Here is a 22443-nt window from a genome sequence, read left to right as displayed (position 1 = left end):
GCCACAGGATCATTCCATAATTTCACATACTAAACTAGATGTCAGATTTCTAGTATACTTACATAATGCTCATCAGAAGTACTTTTATTTCATGAAAAAGACATTGTTACACTCCATGGTTCATACAGAGTTGATGTTTTCCAATTAACCGTTTCCCCACCAAAAAAACGTAGGCTGCGTTATTTGTTGGGAAGCGATGCTGCCAAAATTTGATTCGGTTGTATAAATGTGTTTGATCCGATCTAGTGGAAAGGCTACTCACATTAGCTTCGGATGGCTATCTGTTGTTAGCTTAGACACTGGACTGCGCCATCTTGATTGTGCAAACAACGCTTATTGCACAGAGCCTATAGCGCTCGCAGTAATGGCACCGGCCTATGCTTCGGCTTGTGAAACAATAACAATCAATCCGACAACACACACACACCATTAAGGTGTGTTCAAAATAAGGGTTGAACGGCATGTTATAATCCCGGCGGATTAAGGGTTAAGTGTGTTGATGTTTAGGTGTAAATGGACCTCAGTAAGTACCTTAATTAAAGAATAGGACAACCCTTTATCTGACGGTTTAAAAAGATCACACTTGTGTGACACAGTGTGAAGTGAGGGGCGCTCTTATCATCATACATCATCATACATGACATCCGTGCTCAGCCAATCAAATCATCACAAATGTAATTCCGGCCAATCACTTTTGGCGTCTACAACCTTTCTGCCCTCACTTTTATCTTCAATACATACTTTGCTCAGCCAATCAAATCATCGCTATGGGGTGATCAGCCAATCACAAGCCAATGTTTGTGTTCACACAGACCCGGAAACTGGGCATAGGAGGGGCTAGGGCCCCTCAAAAAAGACAGTTTACGATCTTATTTAAAATGAAGTATTACTCCATAAAACAAATACAATAATTTCTACCCACATTATGATATGGACCCACGGGCAAACCCCCCTGGTATCTGCATGGATTTTAGCTTTTGTGGAAAGAAAGTTTCAATTGTGTATCCCAGAGAACGTGCTGTTCGCATATGAAGAGAGCCCCACAAGTACAACGCAAACCTAGATATATTATTGCAAAAACAATGTTTGCACTAATCCTCAGCATCCATCTCTCCCCATGAGCCATGCAGCCCAAATGAGCATTTGACTTTAAAGGTTACTTTCTGCCTCTTGATTCTTAAGAAGGTGCCATATGCTCACAGCGCTGCAACAGTGCATCCTTATGGAGGGAAGCTGCAGTGCATTGTGGGAGTGGGTTGCTGCATTCCCCTGGTGGTAGGCAAAGGGAAATGGGCAGGTGTGACTGAGTCTCAGGGAGGAAGGTTCCTGCAGAATAGGATTGATGATTAGATGGGGAAACTCATAGGAGGAGCTCTTTTCTTTGGGATGTACCTGCCATCTAGTGGAATTTAAATACATGTACAGTTGGTATTAGTAAAAGGTTACTTATGAATTCTAAATACATGTGTATTGTGTAATATCCTACAGACATGATACTAACCATGATACCGACCATGTTACTGACTATATACTGACATGATACTGACCATGTTACTGACATGATACTGACCATGTTACTGACATGATACTGGCCATGATACTGACATGATATTGACCATGATACTGACCATGTTACTGACATGATACTGACCATGGTACTGACATGAATCTACTGACCATGATACTGACATTACTGACCATGAATGAGGTTCATGGGAAGATGGAGTTGCATACCACCTGAACAGCGTATTTGTCAATGTGAGACTGGTATACAAAACGAACAGCACTGGTGTGGTGTGTCCCCTCACAGAGGAAATATCAGAGTGAAATCAGAGTGAAATATGGACATGAGTGTATTGATTTGAGCTCACTCTTTGTGGGCACTAACACAGGAACTTATGTTATGCTACATGCCTGCCTGCCACTTTTGGAGCAATAGCAAGCTCCTGTTGTAATGGGATTTTGTGTTGTGTATTGTATATTTTAATTGTACTAGTCCTTACCCGTTCAAATATATGAACACCAAATTATGTACAGTGTGCGGGTAATGTGATTTAATAGATGTAGCCTATGTATTTTGAGGTGTAGGCTTCTGGGGCTGGGGGAGGGAGTTGGTAACGGATGAGTTTGGGAAGTTGTGATGGGCACAAAGTTAATGTTATTATTAGGCAGGTGGTCCCAAGTGGTTCGTGAAGCATTCCCTGGGGGGGCCTGTGTATTCCTCAGACACACACACACACACACACACTGGCCCGTCGTTGCCATATGTTATTTGTCCCGGCTGGCTTGTGTGGACACGCAGGTGTGTGTGAACCATCAGCGGACGCAGAGCGGCGCGATCCATCATTGCAAGAGACACACGTGACCCGTGTCCTGCTCCATTGATTTCATAAGATAGATAGATAGATAACCTCACATCACCAGTGGCCAGGCTTTCAGCTGCCTGTCTGCCACGGCGAAGGAGGAGGTGGAGGAGGAGGAGGAGGAGGAGGAGGGGGGCGGACCGGCGTCTACTCTAGATAGCTACACGGTACACCTCGGCCTGGTGTTGGGGGCAGATTGTTGGCTTTTAGCCGGGGATGCCTTCGCTGTTTCACCCGCGTTTAGTTAAAAGTTATATCGAGTGACGTTCGAACAGTGGGAACTTTGCAAATAACTTTGGCATGGCTTTGTAGATCGCGGTGGTGGTAGAAAGAAGTGGTAGCTGCATGTGTTGGCCCGGATGGGCATGTAGTGTCTGTGTATCTCACAGCGTGGTGATGAGACCTCCAATCACAGCTCTGTTTTGCCATGGGGATCGGCATGTGATCAGGCTAGCTAGGTTAGTATATGTGGTGTGACCAAATTAGCTGTTGAGAACATGATGGCGATGTTGTACAGAAAACTGTGACCCGTACATTAATCTGTGTACCTCCCAACATGCATTACGCTGTGTGACACGTGATCGGCGGGGCGATGGTGATGCTAGGAGTTGTTTTTGGCGAGTAAATTAAGGTAGTGCAAGCAAATGTTTGGTGCTTGTAAGCAGTGCACATTGAGGCGAGAGCACAGGGCGGTGTGGCGCTGTGAGATGGGCCCCTAAGCGAGCAGCAGTCTTGCTCTGTGCTAAGGAAGTGTTTACAGACAGACTGACTGGTTTTCTTGAATTGTAATATGATGATTGTACCTTTTTAACGTTTTGATTCATGGGTTTTTGATTATTGTTTGGACCCAATGTTTTATACATTTGTGTCAATAAAGTAGCTAACTAACTATCATGACCCCCCCAGGTCACCGCCAACCCTTTGTGGGTTGCATTGCTTCGAGTCGCCTGGTTAGGTGGTTGTCCTAGACCTAGAGCATGGATTCGCACACTTTTCATTAAGAGTTGAACAATATCGCAGCGCCAGCGAATATGACACACATGTTCTGGTCATGTCCTCGCTTACAAGGTTACTGGACGGCTATCTTTAAACATCTTGCCGAAGCCTGGAACATAGAGTTGTCACCATGCGCAGCGATGGCGTTGTTTGGGGTTATACCAGGTCACCATCCTATTGGTAGGGGTATAAAACAAAATCTGGCTTTTGTCACTTTATTAGCAAGAAGAAGGATTCTATTGGAGTGGAAATCAGCACTGGCACCTAAAGCATCTATATGGCTTAAAGACCTCATGATGTATCTAAACTTGGAGAAAATTAAATTTAACTTAAGGGGAACACCAGGAAAATTTGACCAAGTATGGGGCCCTATGATTAAACATATAACTGAACTAAAGACCCTACAGGAGACAACCATCAACTCCACAGGTTGACAAGCTCTAAAAAAAAATATATATATATATGTATATGTACTAGAATTTCGCCGCCCTTCGGGCCCCCTCGCTGGGGTGAAGACGTGTGTGCTCTCTCTCTCTCTTCTCTCTCCTCCCTCTCTGGGGTGTGTGTGTGGGGGGGGGGGGGGGGGGGGATTAGTTGCGCTGCCTTCGACAGTGCTATACTTCTCCAGCAGCGGTGCAGAACCGAGAGAGTGACACATTCTTTTGGATGTAAACTGCGCAACTTTTAGCTTTAAAGATCGGATTCTGTAGTCGCACCGGTGCTACAAAGTGAATTGTACAACTCGCACGGTGATATTTTAAGTCGCAAATGCGAGTACCTAGTCGCACTGTCGAGCCCTGTGTAGTGTAGTGCCATTTGCGCTGCATCGCGAGGCGATCCAAAATCCCCCCGCACGCACGCACGCACACACACACTGTACATAGCTGTTTGTTGTTGCAGCGCGTTGTTGCAGCGCGCGTGTGCGTGTAGTGTTGGTGTTGTTGTTGTTATCCATATATGCGCCTCGGTTCGTCCCGCTTGTACCACGCCAGGTGTCGACGTGGTCGTGTTTGCATTATTTTAACTGTCCAAGTTAGAATCGGTGTGTAGTTCTTCTTCTTCTACTTTTGGTATGTGTGTGTGGGTCACGTGGTGGGCTTTGAGCAAATGGGAGAGGGAATGTAGTGTTGCCAGGTCCGCGTATTGTAAGCGAGTGGTAGTGTGTGTAAGTAGCGTGTTGAATGGCATTTTTTCTGTGCTTGTTTTCATAGACGTGGCAACAAATTAGGCGGGGGTGTCGGTGCGTGTTTGTGTTTATTATTGATATTGATATTGTTTGCGAGTCTGGACGGGAGCCGGCTTTAGTGGCAGTGCAATGAGAATTTTTACGCGGGTGGTGTTGAGTGTGGGCGTGCGGCGCGACATGAGGAGATAGCCGTGGATCGACGCGGAGGGTAAGTCTGTGACGTGTTAGTGTGTTGTTGCAGTGTGTGTTGCAGCGTGTTGCAGCGTGTCAGTGACGTGGTAGCTGGTGACTTTGGTTCCCTTTTCCTGGTTTGGGCACACCTTTTCAAATGTATAATAGATACCATATGTGCCATGAGGAAGTGCCAGGAGGGATAGCAAGATATTATTTGTTTTGTTTCTTGTCTTTTTGTTTGTAATTGTATGGTTTGTTTGTTTTTTGTCGTATGTTGCACGTAGTATGTTGGACCAAGGGTGGGGGGGGGGGGGGGGGAGTGTAAGAGCACAAAGGGAAAAAAGAAAAAAAATTACTTTTGACATTAATTGAATTATACTGTACCTCAGTTAGTTTATGATCAAGCAGCTTGCTACCAGGTCACTCCAATTCTAAGATTGAACTACTATGTTGGAAAACAGCTGCAGTGGCCTTGTGGTGCCCTGAGACTGGGAGGCCAGGGTTCAATTACTGGTTAATAGATACCAAAGACCATAACAATAGTACCCAATGCCTCCCTGCTTGGCACTCAGCATCAAGTGATAATTATTGAAAATGACCCATACACTGCCCAAAATGCTCTATGGAAAAGAAATTGCCAGGGGCCCAGGGCACTGCCCATCCCGCTAGCTATGCTATCATTATGCTATTGGTCATTGAAACAAAGCACACTGGACTTAACCCACTCCTCATTAATGGTAAGACAATAGAACAGGTTGCCAGTTTCACATATCTTGGACTCACCCTGGACAATAGACTTAGATTTGATCAACATATTACATCTATCCAGTCACGTTTTCAGCAAAGACTTCATGTAATACGCAAGTTAAGATCATTATCTGTTGCTCCTCATCTTCTATTATTATTGTACAAAAGCATTATTCAACCTGTTCTGTTGTACTGTTCTGCATGTTTCTACACCATACTGTCCATGCCTAACAGAAACAAACTTTTCAGTATTACCCGTATTGCTTCCAAGATTATCGGACTTCCCACACCAACGCTTTCTGATATGAACAATAATGCCATCACACGGCTAGCACTCTCAATATCACGTGACACTGATCATCCCCTGTATCGCTTCTTCAACCTCATGCCATCAGGACAAAGATACAGAACCTTACCCTGGAAAAAGGTTCGTTTCAGTAGGAGTTTTGTCCCCTCAGCCATCGCGGCATTAAACAAACTGCCTCGCCGATAAGTTGGTTCTGTATACAGTGGGGAACTCATGTTTTTGTTTGTCTTGGTGTTATGTTTTTCTGTACTATGTGTTGTTTTTGTTGTTGGTGTTGAACAGACCTGTGAAGATGAATATCCTTCGGGACAATAAACATTATTATTATTATGCTGTAGTCAGACACAGAGGATGTGTCAGAGTTGACTGAAGATGCTAACATTGCAGATGACAGTGAGAAGTTGAGAACACACAAAGTGAGACAGCTCCACATGAAGCAGTTTCTGATCAGTCAGATGGAGAATCCACGGACCAAGCCTCAGATCTGACAGTGACATGGCTGCTACCACAATGTTGAGTTAAATGCATATGAAATACTCCAGATCATAACCCAGTGTTTGGATGCTGAAAAGACCATCATGGTCGATGAATGAACAGCTTCACTTTGGCTATTAGTATATGAAGATTGAGGATATTGGTAAATTATGAAATGTTGAATACAATGTTGAAAACATTAGTGATAAACATATTTTTACTTCATTTGGCATTTTTGGGGAATGGAAGGGGCAACATTTTATGTGCAAGGATCTTTTACAATGCACCTCACTACCACCAGGTGGCAGCATAATACTTCTAGTAGCCTACACCCCTGTGTAGCATAAGAAGCAGTTCATTGGAGAATTATCTATCATTTGCATCATCCTCATTTTTCTTTTCTTGGCATATTTATTCCATATTCACTGTTAGACTGATTTACTTTGTTTATACTCTGTTGATTTAACGTCCATATTTACGGCAATGTAGTTATAGTTATTGTGTGTGTGTGTGTGTGTGTGTGTGTGTGTGTGTGTGTGTGTGTGTGTGTGTGTGTGTGTGTGTGTGTGTGTGTGTGTGTGTGTGTGTGTGTGTGTGTGTGTGTGTGTGTGAGTGAGTGAGTGAGTGAGTGTGATGGGTACAAGTTTTAAATGATGGAGATTGGAGAAGCTGCCATGTTCTGTTGGTTGTTGAGCAAATAATGTGACAAATATTTTGATAATCTTACCTATGGGCCAATTGGTACTCCATAAACTATACTGACAGTGGCATGAACACAAACCTGGCTGTTACTGGTCACACCAAAGTTGTTTGGACAGCGATTGTGACTGGAAGAGCTCCAGCAAATTCACTTTGGCAGTTAAACCATTTAGCAAAGACCTTGAGAAGGACAGTGGTTCATGTCTGAATAAAAGAGCAGGTAACGATGCGCAGCTTTTGGTGAGTCACTGACAGATTCACTGAAGGGGAGACAGACAGCAACACTCAGTCATCCAAGTAACAATGGTTGTTAAGACTATTGTGTTGTCATCATCAATCCAACAAACCACCCATCAACACACGCACGCACGCGCACACACACACACACACACACACACACACACACACACACACACACACACACACACACACACACACACAAACACTGTCAAAACAGGGATAATTTATGAATTTGTAACAAAGTGTACAAATACATTTGTACATTCTCAGAGTTAAATGAACACTCTGGATTGTACAGTGTATTTTCTCTCTCCATCTCACACAGCACTGCTTGTCCACAGATCTTCCCCCTCTGTTTGCCCTTCGGTCGCACAAAGCACTGATTTAACAATAGTAGCCTCTCTGTCCTTTAGGTTCTCTCTTTCTACATAAACAATAGAACTTGTTGTGAACTCTTCTCCTTTCTTTTATTTTTTTATTTTCTCTTCCCCTCGGCAGAACTTATGTTGTGCTACAAAACCTACGTACTCATCTTCAAAACCACTGGACCGACCAGCGCCAAATCTTTTGTATACAGAATGTTTCATTTTCTCAAAATATTGAACTTTCATGGCAGTGGGACCAGACTGAAACCTTGCCCAAAATCATAGATATGTCATAGACATAGATGACTGATGTCATACACTGGCCACATTGGAAGCCACGCTCTTATTAGACCACGTCTTGTTTTTCTACAACAATGGATCATCACCCAGACAGGAACCAGCTGTTTCAGCAATTACATCCATATCCATCTCGATGCTTATTGGTCCACAGACCATTTTAAACAAGTCAAAGGAAACAATACGATTTCTCATTGTTGCTGGTGTACTGTAGCTTTCTCACTTCCTGGTTTGACTGAGAATGAATGTCGGTCTACCTCCATTACGGTCTCCCGTATATCGTTCTTTTTTGCCATTACTTTAAGCCAAGCCAGTGTGAGTTATAGTGTCACAGCGTATCAAGAGGGCAATGAGCATCGCACCACATCTCCTGGTACACTGGCACTGTGCCTTTAGTTTGAGCAAAGCAAGTAAGATGAATGACATCTGTAGCCAACCCATTACATCAACTGTTGTCACTCTAAGTACAGTGTGTGTACATTGTGCTCAGAGAATGTCCCATTATGTGGTTTGAGTCAGGCAGAGTACAGTCACAGTTTGTTTGGGGAGTTGGCGAAGGGAAGTCGAATCCTGACAACCGAGTAACGGCACTGTGCAGCCCAAACAGAGGCACAATGTCCATAGGCAAGAACAAGCCTTTATTGTGTCACACTGTGAGAGACAGTAAGTGCTTGGGGGCGGCATTGACATTGGTAATAACCGGGGGGTCAGTATACACTACATCCTTCCTCAAAGCTCTGCCAGGTTGTCGTGTTCGCTTTTCAGACACGTACACTCCTAAAAAAAAGTCAGTGTCTGTTTTTTCCGAATCTAGATGTTGTAAGTAGCACAGTCTGCAGGATTGGATTTTGAGTTGAGGCTCATGGTACCTCAAAGTGCACTGCACTGAAAACACAATTAAGTAAGTACAGTCCAACTAATGCAAAAGGGAAAAACAGATGCATGCATCAAGTTGATATCCAAGTTAGACTTAGACTAGAAAGATTGTAAGAAAGATGGGGTTCATCAGAGGCTATCGAACAGGGGAACTGTTCAATGTCCCTTTGACAAGACAAGGAAAGATCTAACTCTTTGCACAAGGAACCAAACACGTCCAGAACAGAGTGCCTCAGTGGCTTGTATAAATGTGCCTTCCATTAAGCTGCTGTTGAGAATAACATGCTACATAGTTTTTCTTCAATAAAGTGCTACAGGGTCTTTTTGTAGGCCAGGCCAAGTTACGGTACCTCTGCCATGGAATGCCACCACAGAATGTGAACATTATGCAGCGAACAGGTTTATTATGTTCCCACATTTTATCCAATAAGACAATCTGCACTGATCAATGTTTATGAACCACACACAGTTAGTATAGGTGAAAAAATAAATACAAAAACAACACCTTCATTGAACAAAACATGAAACATTTTATTAGGCTTATGTTAAATACATGAATCAAAAAACATGTGATGGAGAAAAAAAAGCAAAGGAAAATCTGATGAGGGAACCCATTGTGAATTCACTTCTGTGTTTTGAAACTACACTGAATTCTACGGTAGTTGACTCGAGGGGAACTATTTGGTACATTGGCAGCAGCTTCTCTATTTTCTGTGCAAAATTGACACAGGATAATTAGTCATGTCTGTTAAAGATGGAGTGCCACAATTTTTGTATTTTTCCAGTTTTTCATGTGTCTATGAGGTGACAGTACTTCATTAGACACCCTGGAGTCGTTTTTATGTGCAATGGTGTATTAACTTTGTATTTAGGGTTTCTTCCTGGAGGCTGAGCGGTCAAACGGGCCAATGAAATAAACAGTAATATAGTGACATCACATTATCAGCCCCTCCCCTAACCCCTCCCCCTTTATCATACAACTACAGCTGTGGGTGCGGCTTCAGTTCAGGTGGATCACCACCCATCACCACCCAGCAGGCAAACCAGGCATACTTAATGAACTGGTGGGCGTGTCCATATAAAAGCATGATTTTAACAAATACTGTACACTTTTTGGAAAAGGTTCTTCCTCCTTATATTATAATAATACCTGATGATCATGTTTTAGGGTAGTTTTAGGGCACTCCATCTTTAAGAAATGGGCCCCTTTATCAATATAGTGTTGTTTATCTTTGTACGAACGTATTTAATTATGTTCTCCTGATTTTGTATGACACACAAACACACACACACTTCCTGTCTCTCTTGCTCTTGTTTTCTTGTGCCGTGTGGCTCATGACTTGGTCATGACCGCAGCAATGCTCAATCTGCGGCAGGGAATAACAAAGACACTTAAGTGCTGTAGTGGAGCAAACGCTTGCTTAACATCGCTCTGGGACAGCCAGTTCAGTGACTGACAGAGCATGACATATCTGTAGGGAGGAGATGAGTGGTGGAAAAGGTAACTGTGTGACAGCATTTCTTGCTAACATTCGTTTGAAAGGCTTCAAAGCCCCCAGGCAAAGAAATACTTGAGCATCTAACACAGAAACAAGTGCAAATGTAGCAGAGGTACAAAAGGTGGGATCAATTAATGTTAAAATACATCACAAAGGCTTCCTTCCTTTGGAGGAGGCTTTGAATGACTGAGCAACAATGACAAGGGATATATATACAGTATGTATAATAACCTTTAATGCCTTGATCACCAACATGACGAGCAACCAGTGGATGATTTATACATACCAGTTGCGTGCCAGTGAAAATAGTCGATCTACAAGCTCACACAGTGTCTCACAGTGCACTGCGTTGTGAGCTTTTAGAGTGGCTACACAACATTGTGCAACCAAGCTTAAGCACCGCAGCCACCACAGTACCCTGGTACAACCAACTAGAGTAGGAATACATACAGTACATACATACAGTATATACATACAGTCCATACATAAATACATTCATAGTACATCAGGGTTTTCCCTCATCTTGCTTCAAGGCAGGAGCCAAACTACAGAAAATGGGTATCTATTGGAAATGTAAGTGTGAAGCAGTACCTTTCTCCATGTAATATAGTACTGTTCATAATGTTTTTCCTTTTTGGAAAATGATTCATTGGAATTCTTAGAGATTGGTTGGAAACACCTTTAGCATAATCTCCATAAATGAAGCTTTTTGCATAATACACTACGAGTCTCCTCCGCTTTCCATTCATTATGCAATTTATACATGCTTTTTCTGTCAGCCAATGATCATGCTCACTGAATGCTATTTCAACCTATTTATCTGAACCATCTTTTGCTTTCATTTCAGTCGATGCTGCTTCACGCCACCATTTCTTTTTAAAATAGCAGATCTACAAGCTCGTAGAAAGCTTGTAGATCTGCTATTTTTCAATAATATGTAATGCTTAAAACACCAAAAGGGGTTCCCGTCCTGAATGGGTTAAATCATAGGGTCATTATCAGTAGTTTATCAAGCCAGACGACTATTCCACAATCTTCGAAAGCTATAGTCTTCGAAATCTGTAACTACGCCCCCTGAAAGTGGTACAAAATAATTTGTCACATGCATAATTTCAGTTCACAAAAATATATTTTAAAATATCTTTGAAATATTTTCTTGACTTTCCATTTCTGCTAAGCAGCAAGCGATATATGCTTTGACTAGTTAGTGTGCTTTATAGGCCTCTAGTCACAGTGGGTATTCTATCATTTGTCTGATCCTGTCTGATTCAAATTTCATAAACAGACAAAGGCATCATGGTAACGCTTTACACTTGCACTATTCCAGTAATTAACATGTAGAACGGTGCTGTTAATACTAACACAAACTTTCCCATTATGTCCATACACAAATTAATGCATTGGAATACTGCTGTGTTGAATCTCACAAGAGCCATGCTCTCAGGTTGCAGTTAACATTATTTTGACCGTACCAGGCAAATACCACTGGACAGGTCACTGACAGCATTGTGGCTTGATGCTCTTCATACCACTGGACAGGTCACTGACAGCATTGTGGCTTGATGCTCTTCACTTGGAATGCAATTACTGGGCTGAAATGTCATTTCAGTCTTGCTGAGGAAGCCAACTGTAGGCCATGAAAACACAATGAGATGAGAATGGTGTGTGGAAGAAACAAAGTGACCATTTAATGGACTGACAAGTGACTGTGTGAGAGAGGGAAATAATGGAAGAGGTAAAGAAATAGTGAGAGTGATAGATTCAGGTGGAGTGTCCAATGTGTTCAATGACTTCTACCAAGTGGAGCCATCATTTCCGATTGGTTTGACGATGTAGATGGAAGAGAGACATGTTGACTAGATTTGGCCCCGGAGTAGCCTACAGCAGGCCCACCACAGAATATATTCTTCTTTCATTGTGCCATCTAAACAGCATCTTTATTAAGCACTTGTCATATAGCCATATTTTACATGTGTTATCTATACTCAGTCACCAAGGATGTCACACAGTTTTGACACTGTAATTCTTTAGTTTTCTAACAAACTTACAAAAAAAAGAAAATAGCCCTTCATGTACAAGCTCACAAATAGCCAATAGCAAGATTGGCTATTTGTGCTACGAAAACAGCGTGCCTTGAGATTGTGACTTGCCCATTGGTGTGCATTGGGCAGAAAAGGTTTTAAACCACTGATCTAGATATTGATTTAATTCTACCCCTGAACAACATTTTTCCTGTCCACAATGCTGTACATCTGACAAACAGTATTCATCAGTATTCATCGTTCTCCAATTGTTTGCTTATGTGAATGTGTGTCCTTGACTCCTTTCTAGTTGTTGACATTGACAAACCTGGTGAGGTTTTGTGAGGTGACTGATTGCTTTACTGATTGATTTACTGTTGCAACGATGGCACTCATCATCCCTTCCCCACTCGCCCACTATTTTCACGTTTTAATAATACTACCTCTACCTTGCTATGCACTGAATACCCTTGTTTGACTCATTTCAGCATTTATCTCTGCACAAGAGCAGCAGTGTCATAAAAAATGTCACATGCGTGCTAAGTAGTACATCTATGTTTCATTATCCACTCTCAACTTTTAGCTCTCTCGTGGGTGATGGACCTTTTAATTAGGACTTAGTGGCACTGATACTAAACACAAGCTCTTCAAAGGGTGCATTAGAGGGCCTTTCCATGTAGTGCACAGAGAACATGGTCAGTACATTAACACAGATTGAACAGCAGCCTGTTGGAACAATGAGGTGGAAAACGACACGGACAGAATCACCCCATGTGTGTTTGCATTTCTTATCGGCTATATGTACCCATCTGCTGTAGCGACGTGTGCATGTGTGATATCAGTACCTGCTTGTGACCATTACCTGGGTACAGAATGTGCATTATGCATCTGAAGTGAACTATAAAGCTTTATTCCCCTATAGGCTCTCTTTGCTTGACTCAACACAGTGAATTAATTGGTGGTGATGCGTGGCATCCTGCTTTGTAAAACAGCTGGGATATTCAGAGCTAGCGGTGTCACGTCTTTTAAAGCTAATTCATATATTGTGGGAATTTGTGGCAGAAACCTTGCATCTACCCATATGGGTAGTGTACTCTATGTTGCTTTTTCATAAATTAATGTTCTACTTTGCTGTATCGCTGTGTCATACCAAAGTAGCAAAAACAGCCAATGTACAACCTCACAACGCATTGCAATGTTGTAGATCAGCTATTTTTGCTATTGTGTAAGTATGTCTGGGGGTTTTATAAATATTTAACCACTGAAAAGTATTAACAAGAGCCTAGTAACTAAATAACTACTGGAGCACGGTTTTGGACATATAAGGCTTCCTATAGTGCCTTAAATGTCTTTGTCTTCTTCTGTGCTTCCTATGGTACCTCCCTGTAAAATAAAAATCACACCTGTGTGAAGTGAGTGGTGCAACTCTGTGAAATCATCATATATACAGTTCAAATGTGCGTGTGTGTTTGTGTGTGTTAGGTTGCGCACCGGTGGTGAAAAACAACCATGCTGTTTTCGTGCTCATACCCACCCAGGCACCCACCCAGCTACCCAGCCAGCCACCCACCCACACACACAAATATCTCCGTAAGGGAGTGGTTGCACCACTCAAAAAGTTTTTATCACACAAATTTGGTGGACCCCCTGTAGTAACTCTGAAGACCCCCTAGGGATCCCAGACCCTCTGTTGAATGCTTTAGCTTGTCCTCTATCGAGATAATGTGTACCGGTTTGTGAGTGTTGGACGAACGGATTGCGGAGCGGTCTTGATACCGGAAGGTCGCTGAAGTGCCCTTGAACAAGGCATTGAACCACTACGATGAAATGTTCTATGAGCAGGGCCTGGCTGGAAACAAGTTATTGAGCTTAGCCCAGATACCCTGGGTAAATATAGTAATCATTTCATTTTTCATTTCAAGCAGCAACAAAATGTGTTTTGAAGAGAAAAATGTGCAATGTTTCAAACTGATCAGTCCAACAGTGGCGGAGATTAGCTGCTCACTAGGCTGGAGGAAACAAGCCGTTTCCAAGGACTAGAGCGGCGCTTTCAAACTTTGCGCTGGAATCCAGCTCCCTATTGGTTCACCAACTTATGTGTCGCCTTGGCCCGCAAATGGGGTCTTACCAACTACCAAGCCCCAAATTGGGATATGTACCTATACTATGAGGTGATCTTATAAGCACAGTGGGGTCCCGATTCCAATCCTCACTGTACACTTCTAGGGTTATTTTAACATCTAGCTTTTATGTACACCTACGAAAGTTGCTTGACTCAATTTTAGACATGCACTCTTCGTATATAAAACCATTATAACATCAAACTCAATTTTCAGTCAATGCTAGATTAATTGCAAACACATGTCCTTTGTTCTGGTGACTATTGTCCTATAAAATAAAAAGTAAATAAAATAAATGAAAAACATAATTGAAAAAAACACATTAGGATAATATCAGTAATAAGAATCAAGGAAGTTTTCATTGAATCTAACATGATTAAAATGTATGTAGGAAGGGCTGATTGTGATAAAATGAACATCAAGAAACTTAAAAACACAAAGACGTTTTTTTAAATCATTAGCCAAACTTACAAAAAAGGATATATTTTTCACATGCCAACCACAACAGACAAATCTAAACTATTCAACGTAGTTTATTCATGAGTGTTCCAAGGAATTGACAGAGTCAAAATGGTTGTACAGATAGAAATGTTTACATTTTGTTCTCCTTTGTCAGTAAAAATGGTTAACAACAGAAATACGATGACTGTTACAGCCCTGGGTCAAGTTAAAATACTAGTGCATGAGATCTGCAAGAGGCGGAAATGAAAATCACAGGGTACACTGTTGAGCGTTAAGGGTAATTTAGTTGTGCACCATTGAAAAATAGCCACAGTGAACGACACCGGTATACAACTAAGTACAGTATAATGGGGCTTGAGCAGAAGACACAAATTGCAATATATTACAGTCCACTTTGAAGGGGGATTGCTTTGTAAAAAGAGGGTTTGTATATCTAAATGTGGAATTAAATAATTAACACAAGGGGACATTTCATGTACAATAAAAAAGGTATTCCAGTGCATTATCTGACTATTATGTTCACCTATGGAGAAGTGTAAATACACAGTGATTAAGTAGGCTACTAGTGAACATCTTCAATATATATATAAGTTAGTAACAACACAAAATAAATTATTACACTTCTACACAAAATTGAGCTGTTACACCCTTGTAAATACAATATGTGCATTTTCATAAAGTAGTATAGGTATAGGCCTACTTGCAATGCATTTCCATAGATTAATAGAGGCCAATACACTGGAGTTAGGTCATTATCAAATCCCAATACAGTATGGACAGTATGTTAAAGTGCAGGCATAATATTACTATCGACCATTTTCACATGGTGGCCATTTATGTCTGGCAAGATGGCCACTACCATATAAATAAGGTCAATTGAAGCAACATGTGAGAAAGGACACGTTAAAGGACCGTTTTAGGATGTATGTTTTCTCACTCCTCACATCTCTTTGACAGATCTGTGGAGTATAGCAATGAGGCACAGTTACTTGACACGTTAAGGGTTGAGATGCTGTTATCATGCTGCACTCAACATCTTTCAGAGAAATCTCCCCTGACCTGAGAACTCGTTGAGATTCTTTCAACAATGTGCCTCACCAAAAAGAACAATTAGCAACTTACCAGTGTTGACAGATCTTGTGGGAGAAATAAGCAACGAGGTCTACGAAAACAAGCCCAAAAGAAGCAACTAGGCTACATCTGCTAGATCTGCCATTTAAAAAGAATGTATAATAATAATCATGGGGAAAATAATGAAATATTTGAAATCTTTTTTGAAACATTGTAACAACGCAAACTTTAGCCTGGCATAAAATGTTTTCAGATGGGGATACGTGGACAATTACATAATTAAGGGTCCTTAACATTAAAATGTTTCAAGAACCGCATAATAGCAACTGTACAGAAAAAGTGTCTTATAATAAGCGGACATTGGCAACCCTGCCAGATAAGTAGTTGACAGGATTCCCAACGGCTCTATATCAGGCCCCCCTCCAGTTTCCACTCAACATTATTATCTATCTTTGCCAAAAAACACTGTGTACTTTGGTGAATGTTCTCCCCAGAATAGGTATGGTAGCGTTTATGGAGTTCATCATCATCAATCACTAATCCTGCATAGTGGCTTCAAATTAAGGCTGGGCGATATGACTTCAAATAAATGTTAGATCATTTTTTTCCCCAAACCTTTGCCTCAATTATTTTTTAAATAGTGAAGATTGATCTACAAGCTTACAATGTGCCAAATTATTGTGATCTTGTAGATCAGCAATTTCCACTATTTTTGCACGCCACCATTATACAACGAAGTACGGTAATATATTGCCCAGCTCTAGTTCAAATGAAAGAAATTCAAGTTGAATGAAAAGCAGGTCTGCATCTCCTATTGCAGTGGTTCTTCTCAAGCTTTTACATTTCAAGGACCCCTCTTACCTCTGACAGTATCTACTATAGAGGGTATGTGCATGCATAAAGTGAGTGGCAAATCAAGTGGGGAAAGTCGTTTAATGCAATCAGATAGGACTTTCCTGTTTGGATGTATGGACTGTCAAGGCCAGAAAGTAGTTTTTGCCACTCAGTAGGCGTTCCCTAATCTGACTCTGCCAGATTGAGGCAGTATTGAGTTCACAAGTTCCCTCCTCCTGCCTGCATCTGGTCTCTCTCAAGCAGAAACGATGAACCGGAAGCAGTGGGACAAAAATCTGATATCTCCATAATAATTTCGAGTTGTAGTCTTGTTAGGTTGTGTTTACATTTGCGCTGTGGCAGCGCTTCAATACGTCATCAGTCTCGCGTTGATCCCGCCTCTAGCGGCAGCATTGCTTCCGATCAGCATTTGATCGGAGTACATCGTCTCTGCCCGAGAGAGACCAGATGGGAGCAGGAGTAGGAACTCACTGCTGCCGCCATCTGGCGGAGTCAGGTTAGGCGTTCCCTACTGAGGGATGATGTCACGCGCATACCCTGGCCTCTATACATATTTGTATACTGAGTTACAGATACATAAGGGTCCATTTAAGAATGCTAGTAATAAAGGAACCCTGAGAGTCCCTGGACCCCACTTTGACAACCACTGTCCTAATGAATGGCAACAAACTGGAGCACACAGTGGAACTCACAACTGTACAGGGACATTTTCTTTCTGTTTTTCATACCCATGATGACGGAATTCAGTGGTGGGGTTACAGCACACCAGTGGAGGACAGTAACGCAGTCCATTTACTCCAGTACTGTAATTAAGTACATATTTTGAATATCTATACTAACTTATGATTATACTTATACTTACATTTGTGTTTTTGGAATCCATTTCAAATACAAATATTGTAATTTTGACTCAAAATATATTATGAATTAACCACATATGCCTTATTTATTGTAAAAAGAGATGATCTACAAACAAGAATGCATTGAAAATATACTTTGTAATTTGTATTTGTAATACCGTACTTTTGAATACCTAAGTATTTTTAAAGCAGATATAAATAATAATTTAAAACAGTTTTTAATATTTAATATCATATTGTCTATGTCCCTCAAACTTATTTCTAATGGTTTGAGCCTCAATCACCACTCTGATATAACCAGCCCTTGTCATTTCTTTCTGGACTTTGAAAGCAGTTTTAGCTGCAATACCACAATGTCCTGAGGTGGTGGGGGTGCTGATATGCAGATTATTTAATATTTGAGTCATTATAATACTGATGCTAGATAAAATCAGGCTTGTTTCCATTCCATGCCAGCTTGGAAAATCAACAATGGCGGACATTGTATACAAAGTGGAAATGCAAATTTGGAACTGAAGACTGAAGAAGAGGAGGAATTATACAAAGTAGGGTGACATTGATGACATCACGATGAGGACACAATCAGTTGAGCTGTTCCTGAGAGCAATTTCCATGAACCCATTTTGGACGGGAACCCCTTTTGGTGTTATTAGCATTATGTTATGCTTTAGCTATTGAAAAATAGCAGATCTACAAGCTCATAGCACGCCACCGAGTGGCGCGCTACGAGCTTGTAGGTCTGCTATTTTTGAAAAATCGAAGAACGACTGACATAGAAACATAGCTTTTTCAGAAAACTGTCAGGATGTAGAAGACATTTTTAGAATCTGATCTCAGGTCTAAATGGGTTAAAGCACCCATATGATATGAAAGCCTGATTGTTCAAAATTGGTCATTTGTGGGGATAGAAAACACATGGGAGCCCCAAAAACACACAAGAAATTGAAAAAGTTGAATTTTATGTCATAGGTCCTTTAAATCAAGTATTCCAGTACTTTATGTACACTACAGTAGTATACTATTTGACCAGAAGTGTCTACACTTTGGCTCAAGTGCTGGGATTGGGTACTTTGTCCACCATTGGTGTACAAAGAGATTTCATTTGAGAACATTTGTGTCATTAAAGAAAAGAATAGAAGATTAAAAGTGAAAAATTATGGCTTATATGCATGCTGTTGAGTCGTACTTGAACGGATCGGTCTCTTAATATCTTCTACAAATTAAGGAGAATTAATGAATCGAATCGCTGTATACTTGGAGGTGACTCATCAAACCACTCAGAGATAATCACTTTCCTCCTAATATCTTCACAACAGGCACGAATTGCACAATCCTTTCCAAATGACCACCAGCGTTAAATGAATAGCTGGGACTGCTTCAGTGAATCCCACAGAGTAAATTCCTCAGTGTTAGTTTATCAATTGTCATACAAATGTCATTTGGATACATTTGTATACTCTCAAGAGTTAAACGAAAACTGAGGATTGTATTGTGCACATCTCAAAGCTCAGTGGGAACAGTTCATGTAGTTTAACCATGCCACTACATGCATTACCAGTAAGACGCTTGAGGGCGAGAAGTGACTCACGTGCACTGGCCATATATGGAGCGTGTCTTGAGTGTACAGGGTTTGATGAGGGCCCATGTAGGGCCGGGCCTTAATTTTCGGGCCTGTTGAGAACTGTTTTCGCCAGCTGCCAGGCGTGGCTGCACTAATAACTTTGGGGCGGGCCCGTCTACAGTTTAAATGGGCAGGTATCAGTCAAAAGGGAGACATCGAAGAGGAAGGATGGATGGGGAAGATCAACATATGCAATGTCAGAACAGGTTGACATATCCATATACTAATATTGATGACATCAGGGATCTCCATATATGGGCTTAATTGCGACAGCAGGTCGCATTTACTATATGATCCCTGATTTACTATCATCCCTGATGATGTCATAGTTATGTCCCGAGACCTGGGCACAATATATGGGGGCTTTCCACATGTATGAAGATTCAGTTAACTGCGAACTTCGGTCGCAACAGTACCGCTGCTGCAGACATGGAAACCTCATATCAATGTTTAGTGGTTGCAGTCCCCTTTGGCACCCTGAAATGAAAGGACCAATACGGTAAACCTGCTGCCATTTCTTCGTTATGCCGGAAATAGATCACAATGCGGCGCAAGCTTGTAGATCAGCTATTTTCGGCGTGCAACTCTGTCGTACAATGAATGATGTATGAATTGGGCTTTATTCATTTGACGATGATGCAAAGGTGAGTAAATCACACACAGAGCGACGAGTACAAGCAGAATATAAAAGATATGTTTCCATGTGATTAACTCCATGTGTGCTTCCATGACAAACAGCTGCTGGTTGTGATTGCGATTAGACCAGTGGTTCTCAACTCATGGGCTGGGACCCACTGTTTGGCCATGAGGATATTGCAAGTGGTTAATTGGCAAAACAAATGTTTGCTTTAAAACCTTGAAGAAAAAGAGTTTTCATTGTGATACAGATAAATAGGAACGTATACTTATGTTAACTCCATTGATCCAAGCCGGTGCCCAATCGATTGATCGGTCATTCAAATAAACATGCTCTGAAAATACATGCGGCACACCCATCTGATCACTTAACACGGCAGCCGTGTGACGTGATCAGACCGGGTGGGCAGCCAATGCTTTCGACATTGTCAAGTGGGCCCTTCTCCATTAAAGGTTGAGCACCACTGTATTAGTCTGCGTGGACCACACACATGCTGGAAATTACATTCTGTAGTTGTCTCTCTGTCTAAACAAAGGAACTCTCCAGTGGGAAAGTTCAATGGTCACTAAATATTAGCTCTGTACAGACAAATTATTTTTTTGTTTGTTTTTGAGTGGTCAAGCCATATATATCTTTTACAAAATAAATCTTATTTCCGTTAACTATACAATAATAAAATGATGCATGTTGAGAAAAAAAAGTAACAGAAATATCCATATATACACATAGTATATTATGCTATTTTGGCAGACAAGAACGTGTCTCATTCATTCATTTTTCCCGTTCCTCCTTTTATTTTCCCGCTCATTTTCTCACACTCTTTCCTCTTACATTCACAGCTCCAGTTTCCGATTGGTCAGAAACCCTTTTGTAAAATTGTGCTTTTTTAGAAATCCTTTGACCAAGTTCAATGTCCAAATCCCCCCCCCCCCCTTCTTTTTATTCGTCTCCTGGGGCAACACCCACGTCCACTATGTAGAAATGCTTTGTCCTCTGAACAGCAGGTCACTCTGCCTTAAGACTTTCCTGTGGCTGCAACTGCAAGTTCACTTGGCGCTCACCCAGGTCACCCAGAACAATGATTGAGTGCATGGCTACAGTCAGCTATACTGGAGTTGTGAGGATTAGGGCTAGGGGTTTATGTTCGAAGAAAGCAACATATATGTACATATCTCTACATATATGCATTGTATGGCACTGTGGTAGATACAGTATATGAAGAGTTGTTAAATCCACAAGAATCCCAGGTTAATCTTTGTGATAACAAATATCACAATATGTGTGACAACAGGACGATGACAACAGCAAACATGTATGTGTCTTGAAAAACAGTGTTCTTTAGTACAATTACCAAACCTTTACCCCAAAAGTTTAAATCAATGCACCTAACTTTCAAGAGCTGTGTAGAACTCTGTACCACCACTATAAAGTATCTTTGTGGGGTAACTAGTTGCAGAGGTCGAGTATGGAATGGAAGGGTGTGTATGGAATACAGAGGACATTAGAACTTGATACAAAAGTAGTGAGTCTCTGAGGTTTAGTGCTCTGCTGCCTATGGGCGACTGAAATCCCCTGAGGGATAAATAAAGGTATCCATCTATCCAAGAAGCTGTACTGTAGAATATGGAACTGGTGCCAGTAGAATGATGATTGGGAAAGCAGCACTGTGTGTGGTATGATGGGGGGGGGGGGTGTGAGCTTGCGGTTGACAGTGGATGGGTTAGTGGATTCATTGACAGAGTACAGGGGGGTTCCCCAGTTAAATTCCAGGGTCCATTTGTACACTCTGAGTTATGGGGTTAGCCTAATAACGTGGCCTTAGCCTAATAACTACATACCAAACTGTTGGCCATTGAAATGAAAAAGTTTGAGAACTACTGGGTTATACTGTAACTGTAACAGGATGAAGGCAAACTGATCAGCAAAGAGTGAGTGAAGCTGCTTTTCATTTGTCCTCATCAGTGAGCTCATCCTCTGCTGTGGCCTTCTCTGGGATGGCCTCCATACTGCGTCGGTTCTTGGGTTCGGTGGAGCCGGAGGACGAGCTGGTCGGACCACCTTTACACAGACTACAGGTGAGCGCAGCATAGTGGATCTGCTTGAGGTTCTCCTGAACTTCGCTCCTGGCGTGCTTCAGCAGGTCTGCCTGGCCCTTAATTGGAAGAGGTGAATCACATAAAATGCATGGCCTTGATGAGAGATGACAGTGTCGGCTTATCTGTGGTTTAACGGGACACTTTGTTTCTATTGTTCTATTGTTCCATTGTGAGTAGATAATATATGTATAGTGTGGGAAATAAAACGTATGTGGAAAAAACTTTTATAAAATAATTATTTGCCCTACTGGCACTCTGGCAGTGTGCACTGTGCACACACAGTTTGTCACTGATCCGTTAGTCCGGCAGCCAACAGGCTTCTTTTGTTTAGGAAGCCTTTTGTGGGAAATTTGGTATATAGTTTTTTTTTAAAGGGGATATATGTGACCATACCATTAACAACTTATAAGGCAAGCTTTTCAAATTTTCATTATGCATTATGTAGCATGTGACATGTCAAACAGGGGGTTTTCATGA

General features: G+C 41.5%; 2 protein-coding genes across 2 annotated transcripts in view; one reads left to right on the top strand and one right to left on the bottom strand.

Moving 5' to 3' along the window:
• The window catches only part of rftn1b (raftlin, lipid raft linker 1b), a gene marked incomplete at its 3' end in the record, with an annotated part of 282384 nt that overhangs the window by 90810 nt on the left and 169131 nt on the right, over nucleotides 1–22443 (top strand). Inside the window, exon 4 of the mRNA XM_079503732.1 lies at nucleotides 21833–21945. The remainder of the gene's footprint in view (nucleotides 1–21832; nucleotides 21946–22443) is intronic.
• Nucleotides 18691–22443, bottom strand: part of plcl2 (phospholipase C like 2) — a 45368-nt gene continuing 41615 nt past the window's right edge. Inside the window, exon 6 of the mRNA XM_079504614.1 lies at nucleotides 18691–22022. Within this exon, the coding sequence (XP_079360740.1) occupies nucleotides 21816–22022 (207 nt within the window). The 3' untranslated portion in view covers nucleotides 18691–21815. The remainder of the gene's footprint in view (nucleotides 22023–22443) is intronic.

The sequence above is a fragment of the Electrona antarctica genome (assembly GCF_951216825.1).
Source record: "Electrona antarctica genome assembly, chromosome: 6".
Lineage (NCBI taxonomy): Eukaryota > Metazoa > Chordata > Actinopteri > Myctophiformes > Myctophidae > Electrona > Electrona antarctica.
Note: the sequence above shows the minus strand (reverse complement) of the source record. Positions and strands in the feature narration are given on the sequence as shown.